The sequence below is a fragment of the Lipophrys pholis genome (genome assembly GCF_963383615.2).
Source record: "Lipophrys pholis genome assembly, chromosome: 3".
Taxonomy (NCBI): domain Eukaryota; kingdom Metazoa; phylum Chordata; class Actinopteri; order Blenniiformes; family Blenniidae; genus Lipophrys; species Lipophrys pholis.
This window is the reverse complement of record NC_137627.1, coordinates 9,474,649-9,497,277: the sequence shown is the minus strand read 5'-3', so window position 1 is coordinate 9,497,277 and position 22,629 is coordinate 9,474,649. Positions and strand designations below refer to the sequence as shown.

Genomic DNA, 22,629 nt, shown 5'->3' with positions numbered 1-22,629 from the left:
ATCCGGTCAAAGGTCATTTGCATAAAAGGATAAGATATAAGACCGAAATTGACAAAAGTGTGGTGGTCTGGGCGACCGTGACCCTTGTGGCACTGCTGGATGTATTTGTAAACAGGATGTCATCAGGACTGAGAACTGGCCAGGCTCACAATGACTTTTGTCTCCTCTGGAGTGTCGATGCGTATCCATAGAGGGAATCGAGTGAGTGTGGGAGTCAGAGAGGGAGGGAAGGAGGGAGGGGGGAGTTGATAAAGAATTTTTTTTTTTTTTAAATAAAACACTTCACATACTTCTACTGATAAATCAACACCCCGGACTGCCCTTGTACTTTTCTGTCCAAACAACATCCAGGTTGACTTTGTCACGTCAGATAAGCGCTGGCTAATGTGATGAAATTTATGGCTTGGCGTGGCTGCTGTACTAATACAGCCGTGGATTGTGTGAACCTGTGCTAAGTGCACTCAACTGTCAGCTCTTATTGTGGTGTCAGTCCTTCCTTCTAATTAGTGTCCTCAGCAGGCAGGAAGTGGGCCTGGGCTGGACTAATCTGTCAGTGAGGCCAGACCATCCTCGCCCCAGCGACTGTTTCCTCAGATAAACCCAGAGCCCTTTATCTGGCAGAGTTGTGACACTCGGGGGGTCTGGGAAGCCCCTAGTGATTCCGTTATTACCTCTTAGGCCTACGGTTTACAGGTTCAATCTAAAATAGGGATGATGATTAATGTATAGCATGTTTCATCTTTTTTTTCATCTGAGATTAAGTGACTTAATCAGTATTCATTGTTTGGACATGCAGTATCTTCAGGCGGTGCGTTCGCATCTCAGGTCTGATCGCCGCAGTGACAGGTGTTGATTGAGCGTGAGAGCAAGGAAGCGCAGTGAAGGACACTTCCTGGCAGACAGTTTTATCAGCAAGGGAGTAAAGGGGTCAGAGAGAGGGTGGATGAGGTTATCGCACTCATGTACTCATGTATTATAACAGACTGCTTCTCCAAGAGCCTTCAGAGGCCTGGCAGCACCGTGGAGTTGCTGACCAAGGTAACTGTCTCTTTCATATAAACATTGTGTGAGTTATAGCCACATGTTGGGACTATCAAGAAGCAGAAGTTGGTTTTTGCTCCTTGGTTTATTAGTACACTGCTGCGGTTCAATGGGTCACAAAATAGGTGGAAGGGTCCATCCAACGGACCCGAGGTTGTTTGTATTGTCTAAGGGCAATGACACATCCTGGAGAGTTAGGTCATGCTCGTACAGATTGCTACTGACTGATGTGTGAACAATCATGTTTCAAAAGCGTGACACATAGTGGCTTGTTGTTGCACTAATCACAAAAAGTCTGGAACGAAAGAGAAGCGGCGATAGAAAAAGGATGGCTATGCAGTTCAAATCAACAAATATTGATAATAAACTTGTCGTAATGGGGAACTTTTGGGGAACAAGTTGTGGAGCCCTGGAGCAGTGTGAGATCTGAGGTGTGATTTCTCTACAATGTCTTTGATTTCTATCAGTTGCAGCAGTCAGAAATGTGTGGTCATACTTACGAAAACAATGTATAGTTGATGGTAAAATTTTTTTAATAAATTCCATTAGACTCATTTAATATATCTGATGTATTTTGGGATTCATCGACTAATGTGTGTTAATATGGTGACTGGCACCAATCCCAGCTGACAAGAGATGGTAGGGATGGCAGTAACTGTCTATCACAGCTTCTTGTTTAATATTGATATTTAACCTGTCCACATTTGTTTTTGTAGTGATATCTTATAGGAAACACAAGTTCAAAATTGTTCAGTCCCGGTAGATCCTTTTGATATGGTCATTTTAAAAGTACCCCGCAAGCTGAAAAAGTGTAGGCACTCCTGCTCTACATGCGTTCATCCTTTCTTGCTTCCTTTCCTCCTCTCCTCGTCTCACCACCAGCAGGGTTCAATTCCTCCACTTCAACGCTCAGGGCCAGCAGCGTACTGATTAGACCCACACCCCCAGCCGCGCTTCTCCGAGTACTCTGCAGCAGGACGACTTCAAATGCATCTCGCTCCTGCCACCCCAAATAAAACCTGACTGGTCCTAATGGACATGTTTTAATCTCCCTGGGTTATTTGAAGATTTCTCCAGCCTGCTGCTGGCCACAGCAGAAACAAATTCCTCTTGCTTTGTTGATTAAACCGCTGCCTCTCCACCGTTGCTTATCGTTCAGCAACGAGCTGCTCTTTTTAATTAAAAGTGAGACACCGCAAGTGTGCAATTAACAGCTGGTAATTAGAGAGCTCTTCAGAAGTGCAACACTCCACCTTCATTTCAATTATATAATGGACAAGTGGCTTTTTGATCTCCAAATTAGTGAACTCTTGTAATATTTGTTTTGTGGGAGATTTGGAGGGTTAATAGTGGCCTATGGTGGCCCACCTCTTCCATGATTGATGTAAGCACAGAAAGAGGGATATTAAAAACTGAGACAGTCCATCAGGAAATGCAAATCACACCTTCATGTTAATGAGCGGGCAATGGACCGGGCTGGCCAGCCGTGGCGTTTCATGTGGCAAAAGCAGCCACTCTGCTCCAAACTGATTAGTACATTTGAATTTGAAAGTTTAATTAAGTGCTTGTAATACGGATCGTTTTGGAGAGTGACACATAACATTAAATTGTTTGATACTTAATTCGGCTGCCTTTTGATTGCAAAGCATGCTCGGGTGGAATTTGCTATGCAAGTGTGAGTTCTCTCCCAAAGGAGGCGGAAACCGTGGATTTCATTTAAAGCCTTTAACTGATAACTGATGAAATTGTTTTTAATGACCAGTTCACTCTTTGGCTGTTTAAAGCGGAACACTTGTTCAGTTTTAATTACAATTGATTTCCATCTATGTACATGGTCGTGGCATTGTTGGTTTAGAGTTAGCATTCTTTCACGGAGTCCATCAATATGAAAAAAAAAAAAAAAATAGTAGACCTTGATTGATTTTTAAGCTGCACAAGTGCATGCAGCAGGTTAAAATGAGGTGATTATTAATTGGCGGCAGCACTTTAATGTCTTTGGGGGATGCTTTCCGTTCTGCTCCATTTTACTGGATTGTCGATGTATCAAGTAGTTCAAAAGAAGTTTAATCTTGGTGCTTTGGTGATTTGTAATTGCTTTATTTCCCAAGTCAATATAACTCGTATAGAATTGTTTAATTTTGCTGTAGAAGTGCCAGCACAGTGCCTGCATTGTATTGTCCTCATTTCCATATGTACTCACACTGACCGGATACTTTCTTTCTACTCATTTCATGAAATTGGAACTAGTAATTTTCAGCGTTAAAGAAAATACCACTGAAGATTTGTCACGTCAGTTCAGCTCAATATTTTGGTTTAATTCAAGTAAAATGTTCACATGACTCATAGGAGGCTTGAGCTCAGTTGCGGGAGTGGAATTTCTCCTAATTCTGTCTTGCTCTGTGTATATGTCGAAGTGTCCTTGGACAAGACACTGAACTATATCACTCCCAATGGTGTACGTGTACCGTGGCAGCCATCGCCACTGGTGTGTGTGTGTGTGTGTGTGTGTGTCTGTGTGAGTGTTCACAAGCGGGTAAAAGTGATGCATAATTTCCACTGCGTCGACACTGCTAAAGCAGTAAAATGCGCTGTATGAGATAAGTCCATTAGTGCAATAGATATCTGTTGTACTTTACGCTGAACGTGTTCAAGTCGGGCAATCTGTCATTAATCCCACACTCATGCCACTTCAAATATGTAGAAAACAGGAAAACCAAAGGGGAAAAAAAGCACATGAAGTCAACAATCTCGAGTCATTCAAGCACTTTGGAATTCTGCATTGGTGAATATTGGCAGCTCATTGTGAAATAAACACAGTATTTAAATTCAAACCAGGTCGTTATGGATGGTTCTTAAACAGAATGTCAGTCATTAAGAAAGCCCATGTGGCTCTGCTTAGAGTCCCTGTTTGTTTGAATTAAGAAGAAATGGAGAGATTTCAGTGATTCCTCTCATCCCGGTCCCGGTCTGAATGACACACCGAGCGCACGTTACAGGAAGCGTTTCCCATCTGCACCCATTAAGCCTGGAGATAAATGGTCGATGATGCGCTTCGGCTCATGCGCGCGTGTGCATGTATGTGTGTGATGGCAGTTTAATCTGAACTGCTGTTACTGTCATGTTCCGCTCCATCCCTCATTGTCCTTCTGCATTCCCACCTTAATCTCGCTGTCATTTGACAGCTGTCACTCCACATTTAAGTCTCTTCTCTCTGTCCTGCTCCAATGGACACACACACACACACACACACACACACACACACACACACACACACACACACACACACACACACACACACACACACACACACACACACACACACACACACACACACACACACGTGTGTATTTTCCAACAGCACCAAAAAAAGAAAAATGATGTGTGCAAATGTGTTTATCTTAAATATCACAGTGAATAGGAAAATGATTCCAATTGAAGCACATTTTACATGTTTTTTTGTATTGTATGTTTACAATTCCAACGAGTTAAAGAAGAAGTTTTTTTAACAATGGAATGAAATGTGAATATATTGAAGACAAATTAGAAATAAGACTAAAGGGAACATCCAAAAGACAGTTTCAGGCCTTTACTGCATGTGTGGACCTGCACACCTGACTTTAACTCTCAAAGTAAGCTTTTTATGTCTATGGATCCCACCAGTCATTATAAATATATATTTTATTGGGAATTCTGACATAAGCTTCATTTGGCACTTAGCCTGAAATTCTACATGTTGCCTATAGTCTTAAATTGAATTGTTTGAATTTCACTCTTGAGAGAGTTGGAAGCACTACTTTATTTTGATTTTAAAATGTAACTCTTTGATGTGATTATATCTGGTTTCCTGATAAAATAACTTTAGTTAAGCACTTTAGGTGAGCACAAAGGGGATTTTTTCTGCACACTAAAATATTGTTTTGTATTACAGATTTCAGAATATTTACTTCGAATTATACAAAGGAAATATAAAAACTGTAGACAAAATCAATCAACTCCCCAAAACTTTTTAAAAATCAGCCTTGATCACTAAGTACTAACATTTGCATGTGAGAATTCAAGTTAGTGGCAGGTCTCACAAGGTGATTGGTGCCTCAGTCATCACAATGACCTGCTGTTTTTGTCCATACTCTCATGTAGAGCTGTGGAGGGTGTTACACAGGAAGACAACAATCCCCATACAGGACCGCAATCCCACTGTATTGTCCAGTTAAATCACCTCCAAAATAGAGGGAAATTGACATCCATAACAAATAACATAAACAGCCTCGGTGCTCCAAGGGGGATTTTGTGACTCAGGGCACAGGGCTGAATGTTAACCTTCCAACAATCATTAAACAAACATCCTCTCCAGGACCTTTCCATGCCTCGGTCTGTTCCACATGTCGCACTGTGGTTTGGAAAGTCTCTGGAGCTGCGGACATTATTGCATGTAACAAGTTCTGTAACAAAGTTAAGGTTGAATTGGCCTACTGCTGTGGTAGTGCTCGAGGCAGGCAGACCCTGTGAGTGGAAAAGCAACCGCCAGACAAAGTCTATTCATATCCAAAAATATTAAATGCAGGATGTCAGGTTGGTAGTAGGTGGTCAGCTTGTCACATTAGAAATACTCCTACTTTGGAGAAGTTTTTCTTTCCCTACCAAACACAGACCTCGTTGTGATTGCATTCAGCTTTTTAAATACGGATCAGACCTGTTGTGCTGACCCTTGGACTTTTTCATTCTCTGAGCCTCACGGATACTATGTAAAAGGGGGTTTTCTGCATTCACACAACCCATTGTGCACGTCGAACAATGCACGTATTGATAACCCCTGACATGTCACTGTAGTGTCAACAACAACATGAAATTAAGATCTCCTTTGGAACCGTTTCAAGAGTCTGCAAGAGGTGAGCGAAAACATTGATTAAAAGCAGAGCAAAGCAATGAGAGCTGCAGACATTTAATGTTCCTGCACAAACAGAAACTTGCAAGAAGGGATGGACATTGGGCTTGTTTAGTAGCAGCCTGGTCGCACACTCCAAAGACCCCTGCGATGTGTGTCTCCCTGTTTTGTTTTCCCAGCATGCGTGTGCGTGTGCGTGTGCGTGTGCGTGTGTGTGTGCGTGTGTGTGTGTGTGTCCAAGTGATGAGTCTGAGTTTGTCAGATGCCTCAGCCCTGAGTTGAGGGCCATTTGTCATTGGTGGGATTCATTATTCGTGTATCTAACCTCCCCTCAGCTGGGCATGGTGATCACCGCTGACCCCCTGTGACAGCCACAGCACCTTCATTATGTCACCGCGGCCGCCCTGTCACAACCGCAACTCTGCAACTGTCTGGGTGACACCCCTGGGTGGGACTCCAATCTCTCATCTGGAGACTTGCCTGTCTCCAAGCTTGTCACCGCACACATGCGAGAGTGTGTGCGTGTGCGTGTTTATGCATTGCTCTTTGTGCCTTTAATTTCTCCAAAAAAAAAATTTCCTTAAATTGTATCTAACTTTTAACAAACCTGCTTGCAATTTTATGTTATTGCTTTTGGATGAGATTGTGTGGCTGAAATATCAACTTATATTCACCATCCTGCTTTCCCAAACAGGTACAAATAACACTGTTTTATTCCATCCATTATTCCACCAACTATAATTTTATGCTCATAAACTGTCCATTAAATACTTGAAATTATTCACTCATAGGCAAACTCGATTTTTGTGAACAGTTCCCGTGCCATATTATCATATTGTCCTTCCCAATGGGATCATTCTGGATAACATGCTGGACACTATTATGTTATTACCCGTTCCCCCAGTTTTCTAATCAGCAATTATTCAATTATGTCCCATCAGTTGGAAGGTGTTGCCAATGTCACCGCCCTGGGCGTTTAGCCCCTGCTCTCTGTCAGGGGGAGACCCCCAGGGCCCCTGCAGAACGCTTGTGATTAGTGTTGCGTCTGCAGAGAGGTGACAGAATCCCTCTTCAAATATTTTGTCTTCATTTTACGGCTCTGAGATGCAATTATGGAGCAGCAGTTCATTACTGCAGCACGCAGCGCTTCATGTTTTATGCATGCTGCCTCATTTACGGCCTTTATTAACGAGCCAGGTCTGGCCAAGCTGCTTGGGACTATACTGCAGGCTGTGCGATGGCCACCATTGCTTATTTTGTGTGTGTGTATGTGTGTGCGTTCGTGTGTGTGTGTGTGTGTTTGTATGTGTGCTGGCAGTAGTATGAGTTAGCAGATCGAGAAAATGGAGGGGAGTGTGTGCAAGAATGAAGGCTGAACGGAAAATAAGAAAAGGACGAAAAAAATGTGATTGGGAGAAAACTGGATGAGGCAGAGAATGTGTGTGGTCAGTCCAGTGGTCACTTCACCGCTGTGCCCTCTTTATCCCTGCAGCCAGCCTTCATAATGTGGCTCTATAGCATTACGACTGGGTGCAGACTGGCTCTGCTTAAAGGCAGTACATTGAAAAGGTGGGGGCAGCAGGGGTGACTAACTGCACCTCCCTCCGCAGAAGAAACTCCATCTGCATCCAACATTGAGACAGATGAGGCCAATTTGGCTCCTTAAATTTCTGGGCTGTGATGGATGTGGGGTGGCTGTGCACATTGAGAGGTTTGTAGAAGGGTGCAAAAGGGAATGAAGGGAGAGACTGGGGAGACAGGTGGGGAAAGGGAGAAAGAGAGGGACATCCAGAAAACGAGAGAACAGGGAAGGGAAAAGAGGTGAAGGAGACTCACCGCTCAACATGAGTGCTTTGAGTTTACAGTTTAAATTGAATTATTTATTGGTCATTCTCCTCCACCTTTTAATGTACAAAGGAGACACAAGTAAAGTAAAGTCAAGTCGTAGAAAACTTTCACAGATGGACTTAAATACTGGACAGACTATTTGTTTGGTTAGATATTGTCTCACGTGTGATCTGACCACTCCAAATAAGGTTACAGGGTTAACAACAGACAGCAGTGCGTGTTTTGAAATTGATTTTGGATGCGGATGTTTCCGATATTTCAACTGAAGCAAGTATTAAGTTAATGTGCCACAGACAGAAGTATGTGTGTCTTCAGTGGGAAGTTTTCCTTTGGTAAGACAGTCAACAATATCATGCGCTCAGTACCTAATAGGCTTTTCTTTTGTAGTAATCACTGTGCGTGAAATGCAAACATGGTGGGACAAGGTCATGGATTCACTGATATACACTATACTCCATGTATTTGAGCTCAATCCTCTGTGCCTGATTGTTCGTGTCAAATCATTGAATATACTAAATCCTAATTGCTTGACGTACATAACAGCCCTTTTTACATCACAAATACAAATTTGAAGTAGTCAGCTAGTATTTGCCCACAAATTTGCCTAGCTTTAACTGACTGATGGCCTTCTTGCTGCAGCTCACATCTGCAGTGCAGATCACCCCCCCCCCCCCCCCCCTTTGATAAGAACTACCATCCTCAGGCCTACATAAATATTTTATCAAGTATAATGGAAATTGTCAAATCAATCTAATTGTGTAATGCATTACGAAGACATCAAACTCAAACAAAGCACATATGCTATCATTTCTTTTAACGACTGGGCCAGGCTGGGCCGCGTGTGAGCTGGCGGTCTGGTACCCAGGGGGCCTTCCACAGGGCTGGGGTGGCTGGCAGCAAGCACTCGGGATATACGTCTTTCTCTGCTCTGCCCAGACCTGCCTCACTCACATTTCATCAAAGGAATCAATTTCTCAAATGTGCACAACTGTGAGCCATAATTATATTAGGGCCCAATGGCAGTTAGCCATGACATGAAAGTGAAAGCGCGGGGGGGGGGGGGAGAAGAGGTAGACGGGGAATGCTCATTGAAGCATGTTTGCATTAACATGTGTTGTTTTCAAGAAAACACACTTTGGAATGAGGAGTGCGCTTCTGTACACAGATATTGAAAGATAGATGTTGGGTTGTTTTGTTTTTTTCAGCGGCTAAAGCTTTTTTCTGTTAGTTTTTAAAAAATATATATTTAATTAAATTTTTAGTTTGTGATGTATTTCCCTTTACAGTTTTCTATTCAATTCATGGAATTATAAGCAATCCCACATTTCAAACTGCTTGGTATTACAATTTCTCCTGATCTGTCCTGGGATGCATATATATCTGTTTCACCCTCACAAAGACAGATCTTAAGGGTTATTACTTCAGTCTTGCTAAGTAAACTGCTTTTCTGTTCTAAAACAGAAATATCTGACTGTCATTAATTAGAAGGATTAGAGACCTAGAGGTGTTAGTGAAACAATACCGGCCTCACTGTGGAGCTGTTAGCGCTGTTTGTCTCAGAACAAGGCCCTTAACGCCCATCTGCTCATCGGAGTGCATCACAAATCCATCCAGTGTAAAAAAAGATATGTGCATCACACGATTTACTGTGGTGAACCTGGTGAAGTTTTATTCAGCTCTTGCATATGCTGGTCCTCGGTTTTCTCAAGGCCTTTTTGAGGCGCTGTGATGATGCCACCTAAAGCACCATCATAAACATCCTCGTGCTCCTTTGAATTGTGTCGTATTTAATTGATGGAAATCAGAAGCAAAAGGAGAAAAATGATGGAATTGATGACCACAGAAAGCTTATTCACTCCATGTATTAAATCCTAGGAAAAAAAAAAACCTGTATCACTTTGAAAGTAATCACATTACTGCAAGTGAGAATATCAAGCGTTGTTCAGGGGTTTTAGAGTCTCTCAATTTTATATAGTACTTGATATTGAAATGAACCACTAGTGTTTCCTGTGGCACTATGATACATCAATATAGATTTTACAAGCTCAAAGTTTTATTCCGTCTCAACTTTCTTCCCCATTCCCACGTTTCTGAAATATTGACACCTTTTCTACTTGTCCCCTTTCTTTCCTCTTGTTTTGTCCCATCTGGGGGCTCAACATAGCGATCCCTCGGTTGTCCCTCTATAGACGCTTGCTGATGTATGGCCTGTGGAAATAATGTTAGTGCCGGGTTATTATTCTGTTTGCTTTGCATGTGACAGGCTTGAGTTAGCGTCCGACTGGGATCCTATCTCATTAGGCCAAATGCGAGGCTAAAACAATCATAAAAATCATTTGGCACTGGCATCCCACTTAGGAACACCTGTCAACATACAGGCGGAAGATAAACTCCGCAAATTACAGTCTGCACTGAGATTGAATCAGGGAAACGGAGGGAGGAGTGAGAGAGAGAGAGAGAGCGAGAGAGAGATGCCCATATGCTCCATGTTGTTAGAGATTTAATGGTATGAAGTGGTTCGGTTGATGTGGGGACTCTCTTGTTGATGATATTGATTGTGGTTTTAGGACGTAAACCGTGTGCGCGTGCGTGTGTGTGTGTGTGTGTGTGTTTGGACATTCGTCTTTGTGTTCATCGAGACTTTCATTCATTAGCATTTCATTAAGAATAAATGTAGATTGTTAATCCTCCATATTGATTGTTTCAGCACAGTGATTTGTCTTTTCTGACAAATACATCACCAAAATTCTAGCACTTACTCAGCTGTGTTTTCTCATGTGCGTCACTCAGTAGCTTACAACTGTGTGGAATGGCGCGAGCCTCCCCTGCACTCTGACATACTTTATTTTTCTTCTTTTATGCAAACACACAGTCTCTTTCCTCCTCTGTATTACTCGCATAAACCTCCCTCTCTTCCTCTGCTGTTTAGTCCCCTCCTCGCCCTGTCTAAACATACATCTTTATCAAGCGGTTGTTGTCAGACAACATTAGATAATTAATAGGCTATTTGTCAGGCCTGTGAGAAACATGTTAAAATCCCCGAGCAGCTCCCCAGATAAATCCTGCCACATTCACAGACTCCTTTGTTGTGTCAGCCTGCCATCGGAGCTGCAGATTTACCATTAAAGGACGCTCATTATTAATCACAACTAATGCTAATTAATTAGGTGTCTGCCTCTCTGTGTGTGTGTGTGTGTGTGTGTGTGTGTGTGTGTGTGTGTGTGTGTGTGTGTGTGTGTGTGTGTGTGTGTGTGTGTGTGTCTACACAAAGGGTCCGACTCGAAGTTGCAGTTTGTTGAATGATGATAATTGGTTGCTCTGCTCAGGCCCCTAATGGAGTGTTTTTCATTTGGAAAGGGGAGTAGTTGACCAACACAAGGGTGAAAAACATAGACAATGCTCCCCTTAATTAAGACTGTGTTAAGAGCGCTGCTCTTGTTAGTGCAGTGATTATGTGTGTGCGTGTATATGTGTGTGTGTGTGCGCGTGATGCCAGTTTGTGACAATATGCACATGAGGTTTTGCGTGCAACTTAGTATATTATACAATTTTAAATGTCAGTACCATGCATCATTATCTTTCTTTAAATAATTTTTTTGTGCTCAATTCTTCATAATTATAACAACACTATCGTATAGTGTTAACTTGTCTTGAATTAACACCCCCCCCCCCCCCCCCCCCCCCAAAAAAAAAACAAACAAACCCCTTTGGAGCTTTAATTAGTATTTTACAACAATACTGACAATATTCCATTTTCATTTCTTTTTCTCAAATTTTGAATCTTGGCTGAGAAAACAACTCCCAATGTGTAAACAGGGGACAGTTGTCTAAAGCAATATGTATGGAGGTATCTACAGATTGAATGCTGTTGGTTAGTATCAGTCAGTTCCACAGTTACCCCAATGGACCCGTAGACCAAAAGACTCCCCGAAAGCGGTGTTAAGGCCTCCATTAAGCACAAAGACAGAGTTAATTAGGAAGCTTATTGCCTCTCCCGGGGCCATGGGGCTCCAAACACTCTCCTTATACACCCTGCTGAGGGAATGCAAACGCATACTGATGCACTGTAATTAACAGCAGATCAACAGCAGTCATTTTGTGACTGGCAGTAGCTGTGAGAGTGTTAAATTTACCGGATTTACGTGGAAGATAATTATTTTCATTTTGTTTCCAATACGGTTATAGTCTCTCAGGGCATCTTCATTTTTCAAGCGAAAATCTCTGCATACAAAACTGCAATCTTGAACTGCTCTAAAACATGTTTGATTTATTGTTCGTTTAATAAGCTATCTACTTCTCTGTGTTTTCTAATTTGAGATTGGAACCACAGCACCGGCACATTTTTATATTTTTCCAGTGAAGAGAAAGGCATAGAAAGCAGCTGATTGATAAAGAGTGCAGTTTCAGATTTTGGATGATGACTAATGGTGGGGATCATGTGTGATTATGTTTGACCTGTAATACAAGGGTAAGCCCTCCTTCCCATTTGTCTGTTATCACAGGCAACAAATGATGTCTTCAGATAAGCATGAGGGCTAGTCCTTATAAGGTGAGGAGTTCATTTTCATATTTCACAATATGGGACCCCATCAGTCAACTGTTGGACCGCTCTACCTGGCTACATGAAGTGATCTGTGAATTGGCTCCAGGCTACGCAGATGAATAATGTTCGCTCTTTACAACATACTGTATTATAGCCTGTGCAGCATTTTAAATATAAAAGCCTTTGATTGATATAATACAAAATTGTCCAATTAGATTATTAGAAAACAAACACACACAAACACACACACACACAATAATTGCTTGTAAAAATGCAGGCTTGAGTAGTCCACTTAAAATTCGAGTAACATAATAAAAACTATAGGGGTCACTCAATTATTACAAAGACAGCAATAATGTGAAAGCAAGAAAGACAGCTGTAAAGAAAAAAAAAAATACATTCAGTGCAGGGGGGTTGACTCTGTCCACAGGTAGGTTATTCTCTCTGTAAACATATGTATCCATTTGTCCCGTGGGTGCGTCCCCTCGGTGTCCCGTCAGCAGTGGCTGGGTCACACCTCCATTAGGGGCTTTGTCACAGTGATTAATAGCTCTTTCTATCATCTTTAATTCACTCCCTGATGATGGCGGCCCTGCTCGCTGCTCGGGGTAATCATGTGATGTATGAGTCTGCCCAACACCTTGTGGCAGAGGTGAAAATCATTCCACCCATGCAGATAGCAGGCTTGGGAACAAATGTTTTCCCTCTTAATAAAAATTAATGAATTTGGCGTCAAGCATGAGCCTTTGAATGCGTGATATATCTGCATGTGTGTGCACGTCTGTGTTTATGCTAAGTGTCATGATGTATGTTCCTGTGTTAATGGCTGATTTTGACGGTGAGATAATATTGTTTTCCTTACTATTTTGTACTAAATCTTTTGTGTTGTCTTTTGGTTAAAAAAAACATCAAATGTTTCTGGCTTCCTTTTTTTTTTTTTTTTTTTTTTTTTTTTATCAAGCCCTTGCCTTGTCGTACTATCAAGATGTGGCATCTATGTTATTAATGCAGTTGAAGTCATGATGCTGCTCTCAGCTGGAGTTCCCCGTCTCAACCCGGAATTCCTTTAAAGCTCCGTCTCTGATGAAGGGCGTCAGCTTGCAATAATGAAGTAATGTCCGTTACTGAACAAACAAATAGGACTATTTTCTTTATACTAGTAGACGCAGACACCCCAGCACAGAAACGCCAATCTCATCATCTTTTTATTGTTACCATGACGCTCCCCCACGTCTAAGCAGAGCCACGTTCTTTGACTTATCACTCATCTCCACATGAGACCACAATTTTTAAAACTCTGAACATCACATATTTGTTTTCTGCTAGAGTTTACCTTACAGAAACATATATGTTTATGAGCTGAAATGGTTCTTCCTGAGTCCATTGGAGCAGGAAGGAATTTCTGGCCTGAATCAAATATAAACTTTGAGACCAGCATGAGAGGGGAAATGTCAGAGGAGAAACAGGATTGGAGGGATACTGTTACCTTTAAAAGCTCTTGTCCCTCCACCATATGGCAAACTTCACTTCCAGCCCTATAACCACGTTACACAGTCCCCATGCTGAAAATCATTACGTTGACTCCCAGAGCCACATTGAGTTTCATACCCTGCCCAGCTCACTGGAGTCTTTAAGAGACTTTTCCTTCAAACACGCTGGGCCCACACAGTGTGTGTGTCAAACACAATAGTTGCACAGCCACTGTGATCAGGTATTTGCTGTAGAGTTACGATGAGAAATGCTTGAAGTTATACATGTGTTTTGACACGCGCGTGCACACACACACACACACACACACACACACACACACACACACACACACACACACACACACACACACACACACACACACACACACACACACACACACACACACTGCGTAACAGAAATCAGACGTCTATGAACTACAGGCAATGGACAACTGATTTGGAACAATGTGCTCATGCAGAGAATTCTTACCCCCAGCAAACACATATTGTGACAGAAATGATGATTCATAACAGGCAAAAATAAGCAGCTCATTCAATGCTTATGCAGCAGACTCTTCCAATATTGTTTTTATTTTCCACAAATATTAGATTTATACTTTCCCCTTGCAAATGAAGAAGTCGAAGACACTTCTTTATAGCTTATGTGTGCTTAAATAAGGTAGCAACAGAATTGGACTTAAGTTAAACTTTACATGGAACCATTCTAAGCTTATTATGACATTATTGTGACCAAGTCCAACCAGGGTGCGATTTGCTTAAAGCATAAGACAGGATTCGCTTCCCTTCTGGTTGATGTAGCCCCCCCTTGTGCTCAATAATTTCTTTCAGTGAGTGGAGAAAATCAGTGTTCTTCCAATTTAATGCAAAGATCAAACAGAAAGCATCACATGTCATCCATCTTCTATGTCACTTTATCCAGTTCAGGGTAGCAGGGTGCTCGAGTCAATACCAGCTAACTATGGGCGAGGGCAGGATACACCTAAACAGGTCACCAGTCCATCACAGAGACACACAGTCACATGCATGTACTGTCAACAATTAACCTCACATGTATGTTTTTAGACTGTTTTTAGACATGCACAAGGGTAACATACAAACACCACACAGAAAGGCCCGGCCAGTATTTGAACCCATGAACATCTTGTTTTGAAGCAAGAGCACTAACCACTGCCCCACTTTGCAGGCCAGCATACAATAAACCTGGGTCTTGAGTTAATCTCTCAGGTTAGTCCATGACCACCTGTGACCAATCACAATGACCCAGTCGGTCAATCTGACGGACATTTAATTCATGGCCAGTGAACAAGAAGTGCATGTGTCCATGTGCGTGGATCAAAGGTTCCCTGGCTGACAGGGCAGAAGTACAGTGTCACACAGGAAGCCCTTCAGGAATGTTCCTCGGCCCAGGGATGGGCTGTTGAGCCTCATTAGTAGAGCCCCCTCTCCCCGTGACCTGTCAGCCTGCGTTAGGCACAGACCACCACAGAGCGGCAGCTTCCTGCGGATCATTTCCGGCGTTCAGTATCTGACTGTCTCACTGTGTGACACCTGGTTGGCAGTCAGCTTCTTCATGACACCGGAGCCTTGATTTGTGTGAATCTTTGGCATCTCATGTTTACTTGTTTAGAGACCATATGTGCTGCCTTCTTGTTTTACTTTGAAGTCAACTTAAACCTAATGTTCTGAATTCCACACATCTTTCACTTACGTTCATTTCAGGGGCAAATAATTCAATTTTGACCTCACAGTAATACTATGGCCCTGACCACGCTGTGTCAACACTGAGAATCACTCAATCAACCTTCCACCATTGAGGTCCAACAGCCACGTGTGCCACTCTGAAGAAGCCCAGTGTGGGTTCCAGGGTCATACTTCGATGTCCTGTTTCACTCTATTCACAATTAACCCCGCTGCGCTTCCTTCTGTTTTCACTGTACAGTGGTGAAAGAGATCAGGAAAAGGAAATATAAAACAGTCAGAGCAGCACAATGCTGAGCCGACCCCGCTTGCCCACTTTGGCATCGGCTCAAGCCAATGGCAATCATGCCATGTTTTTGCTGTGAACTCTAAAAACCTGTTTTTGACCCTCAAGTTGTTTTACTAAACTAAGCTACTTTGGACGGACTAAGAGAGGTAAAAAGCAGGCTCCCATCATCAACTGATGTTTTTTATACTAACAAGTTATATAATACGTATATCAATTACATAAAAATCCCATTGCCTTTTCAGACTTTAAAACATTCTCTTTTTTAACATTTATTTCTTCCAGTAAAGTAACTAATGATGTTATTGGAGCTCATATAGTTAGATGAGTTCACCAGATGTTGTTTGTGGCAATGGAGCAATCATAGAAGCTACCACTGAGCATCACCCTCAGAGAGTCTGTTTATTTCACAGGTGACGGTGATGATGACTTTTCACTCTATCCGTCGGATGTCTTGGATGAGGTTATCAGCTCAGACCGGAATCCCACACCTTCTTCGGCCCTCGCGGAGGACCCACCATCGCCTCTACTCTCCGATGATGAATCTTCACCCCAGGAATCCCTGTCAATCCAACAAGCAGGTGTGTTTTTACCCCAAGACGAGCTGTCCATTCCCCTGGACTTTGAACTGCGAGAGTCATCGGTTCCGGCAGGAGGCGTGGGCATCTGGAGTTGCAGGAAGGTGAACATCGGAGAGCGCTTTGGACCATATGAAGGAGAGCACAGGTCTTTTCTCCAAGATCCAACACAGGGCTGGGAGGTAGGAACATGTTTTGTTTTTGTTTTTGTCCTTTTTTTAATCTTTCAACCAGTACAAAACACAATTGTGTGGGTAAACAACCTCCATTAGGCGAGGGGTGCCCATCCCTGGAGTCCACCAGATAAGAAATGGTGTGCTTCTCTTCTTTGAGCTTTGAATTGCCAAAACAGTGAAGCCAAATGCTGTTAATGACACCCATTCTCATGAACATACAAAAGCTGGAAACCTCAAAATATTCAGATGTTTTGAAGTGACCAATCGAATTTCATGTGTTATTATGTTTTGTACAACTGTTGAATATCAAGGGGCAATGAAACAAAAGAGAAATCTTTCTGGGGATGCCATGTCATTTATTTAAGGCTTTCAAGGTTGAGTTCATGGCAACTTGCTCAGCTTGTAAAACACCCGCTTGGGTCACCGTTCAAGGATAAACATTACTGTTATAACGTTTTTCTGGAACAGTAAGAGCCCTCTTTTCAACAAGGAGGTTTCACCAGTCAGTAGTACACTCCACTGGAGCGTTCACATCAGTCCTCTTTTTATGCTCTCATGTCGTCATGTTCATATTTAGCCCGGTGGTCACAAGGCTGTTGCTGTCGTTTGGTGTACAATGATGTAATGTTAGCTCAGTGTAACCCAAAGAAATAAAGTTGAGGTTGTGCTCTTAACTCAATTAAAATGAAAAGCTATAAATCCCTCCTTCATCCTGGTTAGGGACCCAGTGCGGCCATTGGCAAATCAAATATTGGTCAGCAGGCACAGACAAAAAAATCGAAGGTAGGGTCACAGGACAAGGTCAAAGGTTAGAAGTGGTTTCTGTCACTGTTAGCCTAGTGCAGTTTTATGGGGCACGGTGAAGGGGTTTGTGGAGTATAGGCTTCATTTAATCTCCTCAAATATGTCCTCTCTGATTTGAAAGGTGAGGATTTAGTCATTCACATTCAGGGCTGTGTCTCTTTGTTAGACAAAGTCAAGCTCATTAACAACAGCTGACCATGCAGTATATAAAGTGAAGAGTCATACGTGTGAATACAAGGATAATTGAATTCAGGATTCCTCCTCTGGGTGTGTGTCAATTCTACTTTCTTTAGCTGACTGAGAATATGTTGGTTACTCATCAACATTCTACTCGTACAAATAATTAGTTTAGAGAATGGACTCACAGCTGCAATTCTCTGAAAAGCAACTTCTCCCCACTGTGCAGTGAGAAGCAATATGTAAATGTATGTTAAACAAAAGTGAGAGAAAACTCTTTATTTTAGTCCATTTTCATAACAGAAATTTTATTATAAGGTCTTTGTCCCTGACGAAGAGATTTACAGCTGGTTGAACAAGCTCTCTGAGTTATTCTTTTTCCCAGGGAAGGAAATAAAGAAAAAAGAGGTTCCATGAATTTTAATCTGGTGGTAATTTATGGGGAGACTGAATAATAATATGTATTTAAAAAAACTGAGAAGCTGGGACCTGATCTGTGTGTATGTGTGTGTGTGTGTGTGTGTCTGGGGGGGGGGTTGAGGGGAAAGATGGGATCCTGGCGAGGCAGCACTGTATCACAATGTTTAATTACCATCCTGACAGCGAGCCATAACTCTTTCCATTAAGTAAATAAGTTGTAAAGAATTTATGATGAAATGCCACATTATTCAGAATGGATATTCAGTGATGACATCCCTCTGCATTAAATATGGTAAATGCCATTAAGTCCCACAGACCCTCCCCCTTTGTCTCCAATGCCTGCCCGTTTCCCATCCCTCAGCTATTGCACACCCCGCCCCCTCCAAAACCTCCTCCTGCCTGAAAACCGTCAATATGCCAATAACCCTGCCGAGGGTCTGTAAAAATAAAATTGATTTCGTAAATGTGAGTTAAGATAGATATGTTTGCTTTCATCATCAATTCCGCACGGCAAGGCGAGGTGATGTCACCGACCGGGGAGCGATAAAGTGGCGCTCCCATCTGGAGCTTTTGATGTAGGACCCTGAACAGCTCAGGCCAGTGTTGACAGACTGGGGGAAGTTTGTCACCAGGGAGGCCACCACTCCTCAGCACCATCACCATAAATTCGGAAGCTTTATTCATAAAGGGGAAGAGTGAGTTATGGCGTCCATGATGCTTTATGAATACAGGAATGGTGACTTATGGGAAAGATAGCTTCTGTAAATAAGAGGTAAGGCAGGCAGCCGTGAGGGGTCTGTCAAGCTCACCTACACAGTGGTATGCAGAAATGAAGTGCTGACTGCCCCCACAAGCATGTGCACACTGTGCATGTTTGGATGAGAGTGTTCGTAACTTTTGACAAATACATGAAAAATCATAGGAAGCACTTATTAATTTTAGCTTAAAATATCTTACCCATGAAGGAATGATACCATTTGAAGAGGATTTCCAGGTGAGCATACAAGGATTAGGATCCACTAATATGAGGCCACATCTAGAGTTGGTCATGTTTTAATGTTACCATGATAACCATGAGAAACCTCAACATACATTTTCAGCATTTGTTATTTTGATCATTGTGAACTTGATACGTGATACAGTGGTGATCAGCCTTGCCTCACACTGACAGCATCTTTGGTTTGAGTCCTGTTGGCTGTAAGTTTTGTTCGGTTACTCCGTTTTTCATTTTACAGTAAAAAAAAAGAAGAAAAGTATATATAATTGGTGATTTTTTGTCTGTAAATGACCTTTGTGAACATAAACATTATGTGAGAACTCAAAGACTGAGAGAGTCAAACGTTCCTGACCTCAAGAGAACTGTTCAAAACACTCTCTGTATCGTTCTGTGTCACCATCCGCTGTTAGGATTTAATTGGTGGGCCTGTGCCCATTCAAATACATACTATATATTCATCTACAGTTTTTAACACTTCAACTTTTCATTTGGATTTTGTTAAAGTGAAATAATGATTTGTAATAAGTCATGTTGTCTTAAATTTGAAACACATGCAAATAAGAAGTATCTTGATTCACAGTGTCAGACTTTTGGACCTCATAGTAAATGTTTTATACATAAGTGATGTAAAATCTAAGCTATTACTCACTACAGAAACTACTTGAGTGACTTGAGATTTATGTTCAGCGTGAGAGATTAAAAGGTAAACTGAAACCCACTGGATTTATTATTGACAATAACAAATATCTAATACAAAGAGAGAGAGAGAGAGAGAGAGAGAGAGAGAGAGAGAGAGTTTTGAAATGAGTCCAAATGGCTTTCGGTGTGTGAATGTAAAGTGACATGCCTTTTTAACTCGAGTGATGGTGCCAACTCTCACTCAAATACAGCAGAACAAAGCTAATATCCTGTTTTATGGAATGATCTGGGGCTGGAAATTATGTAGCAGCTTGTTCATGAAATTCTCTTTGAACACGCACAAACTGTAAATAAGCTACAAACTAATCTACAAAATATTGCAACCCATCTTTCATCTTGTAGAGTAGGGATGAGATGGCCTATGCTCGGCCACAATATTTTAATTTGTGTCCGTGGCCCTCCCTCAAAATACTCTTAACGCTTGGATGCCCACCAGTCCATATTCTGCTGTCTCTCTCTCTGAGTCGTTAGGCACATTGAAATTCCAACTCCATTTATGTCTGTCCTCTTCTCAGCAGCGGCAACAATAAGACAGAGAGTTGGAGTCTGCGAGAGAGTTATCCGGTGCTCAATGAGCTTTAGGACTCACCCATACTTGCTGCCCTACGGGATTATGGGCCCTGGGTTTAGAAAGCTGGGTGCCTCCTGCTGCAGGAGCGGTGGGCGGAGCAGGTTAGGGATGCAAGAAGGGGTAGGATGGTGAGTGGGGCGGGACAGGGGTGCTTAGAGTCTTTGTGCAACTCTTGAGTGAGAAGCGGAGGTGGAGGTGGAGGTGGAGGCGATAGCGTTGGCGGTAGTGGTGGTGCGGAGGCAGTGAAGGAGATTAGCAGTGATGCTGAATGGGAGTAGAGGATTAGATGACTGGGCTGGGCCTTTCCCGGCTATTTTCCTGTCTTCTCAACCTCCTACTCGGGAGAGGATAGGAGGATGGAAGGAGGAGGAGTGGCAGATGCCTGACCAGGAGGAGACCTATCTTTTCAATTATTGTCTGTTGTAGCTCTTGTGTTTTTCATGATTTCATGAGAGAAATAAAAAAGAGTTTTCAGAGTGTTATCAAGATCAAGGATGATAGAAATGATCTCAAAGATAATATGACAAGATACAGTTTTATAGAGTTAGTGGTTATTAACAACATATCATAAATAAAACACCTGATAAGTTGAAATACCTGGTCTTACTATTTGCACAATCTATATGAACTCAAGGAAGGGTCAAGGCCAGAATTAAGGTATTGTGTGCTGGTGTCTTGCATATGTGTCGGTGTATGCTCTTGTGTGTGCATGTGTAAGACAGAGTGTGAGAGTGTAGATGGAGGGCGTTTCAAGAGGGCGTGTTTTTTGTGCACGGATAAGCTGCTGTCCTGAATGAATGCAGATGTCTCTGGCTGGCTGTCCGCATGTCCCCAGTGCACTGACGGCCTGTCACCTCTCTCTGACACAGGCAGAAAGAGCCACTCTCAGTTCTGGCTAAAAGCCCCCTTAATCCCCCCCCCAGCCCCTGCCACATCCCAGCTACTGTCAGCATAGATGGCCCTGCCCACAGCAGTGCTTAGAAAGACAGGCGCTTGGGATGAACCTCTCTGTCACTCACACGCTTTCTCAATGGACACACATCTTCACATTTTCACACACACATACACATATACTTTGCTGAAATTCAAAGTGAAAAAGTCCTGCTTCGACAAAGACGACGTGAATGGTGGTCGTCAATGTATTGTGCCGTGTGAACTCAGCGTCTGCGCTGACAACATTGTGGGAACTTATGAGGAGAGCTCTAAATGGCCGTAGAGACACCATGTTGTAATAATGAAGCAGCAGTTCATAGCACACACTTGGGTCTCGTTGGCACTTAATGAATTGCAAAGTGGACAATAAAGACTATCAACTGTGCGGGACCGATAGTGTGAAGAGGGAAATGTGTCACCATGTACACAGGATGCTCTGAACAACAGACTGCTCTTAAGAAAACCATGCTGCGGAGGAAACACGCTTTTTCTAGTTACATTTCAAACAACAGCAGTACAGCAACTGTGTTCGTTAGATCCACAAGCATGACGACTTGTTGATCGTCCTGAGGATTACATAAGAGACCATAGGAAAACAATAGAAACTCAGATAGAATGAATCTTAAAATTTACTTTTCACACCATTGTTTATATATCGTCAGTGTAAATACTGGTGGAAAAAGGTATTCCTAAAAAAATTTAATAAAAAAACTTTTAACAGAGTGTAGAGTGAAAAGAATAGTAAGTGACACCCAAACAATAACATGGCAAGTAATCTGAGTTAGTAGCTGCAGATCAGAAATCTGAAGAGCAGTGGCCCCTTCCCAAATGTCCCATCCCAGACGTCTCCCCTACCTTGTCTCAGAAAGTCTGATAACCACCTTGTTCCAGAGTCAATAAAACATAACAGTGAAATCTAACACTGATGCTGAACTATACATTTTATTTATATAGCACATTTCCACTGATTTACTAGTCCCCAAAAGTGCTTTGCATTGATTGTCATTTTAACCCATTCGCACACCCAAGGAGGCAGCTGCTATGCAAAGTGTTAAGTCTATTGATTGGGAGCAGTTTGGGGTTCTTGCTCAAGGACACTTTGGAAAATGAACAGATAAGGCATCAAACCTGCAACATTCTGATTGAGAGATGACCCGCTTCACCAACTGAGCCAAATCCCCCTTTCATTTTATGTATTATTACATTATGTTAGTGACTGTTCCAACAATTGATGGTTCCTGTATTTTGGTCCAAAATTAAACCAACAGCAAGGTTCAGTGGCCAATAGTAGGAATTCAGTGGTTATAAGATTATCCTGACTATCTACTTAGTTTATCTCAGGGAATCAATCCTGGTGTGTAAAAGAAATGAGCTTTCTTTTATTACTCCATTGGTACAGAGGCTGCTGCTTCCCTTCAGTTCATACCCTCAGCCATGTTGTCTCTCCTGGTGTCTATGGGGGAGATTAACTTCTCGTCCAGTGGAA

General features: G+C 42.3%; 1 protein-coding gene across 8 annotated transcripts in view; it reads left to right on the top strand.

Annotated features, from left to right (window-relative positions):
- Positions 1 to 22,629, top strand: part of mecom (MDS1 and EVI1 complex locus) — a 137,416-nt gene that overhangs the window by 29,245 nt on the left and 85,542 nt on the right. For all 8 annotated transcript variants that reach the window (XM_080459320.1, XM_080459318.1, XM_080459315.1 and 5 more), the window contains exon 2: positions 16,202 to 16,548. In XM_080459320.1, coding sequence (XP_080315446.1) covers positions 16,202 to 16,548 — 347 coding nt within the window. The remainder of the gene's footprint in view (positions 1 to 16,201; positions 16,549 to 22,629) is intronic.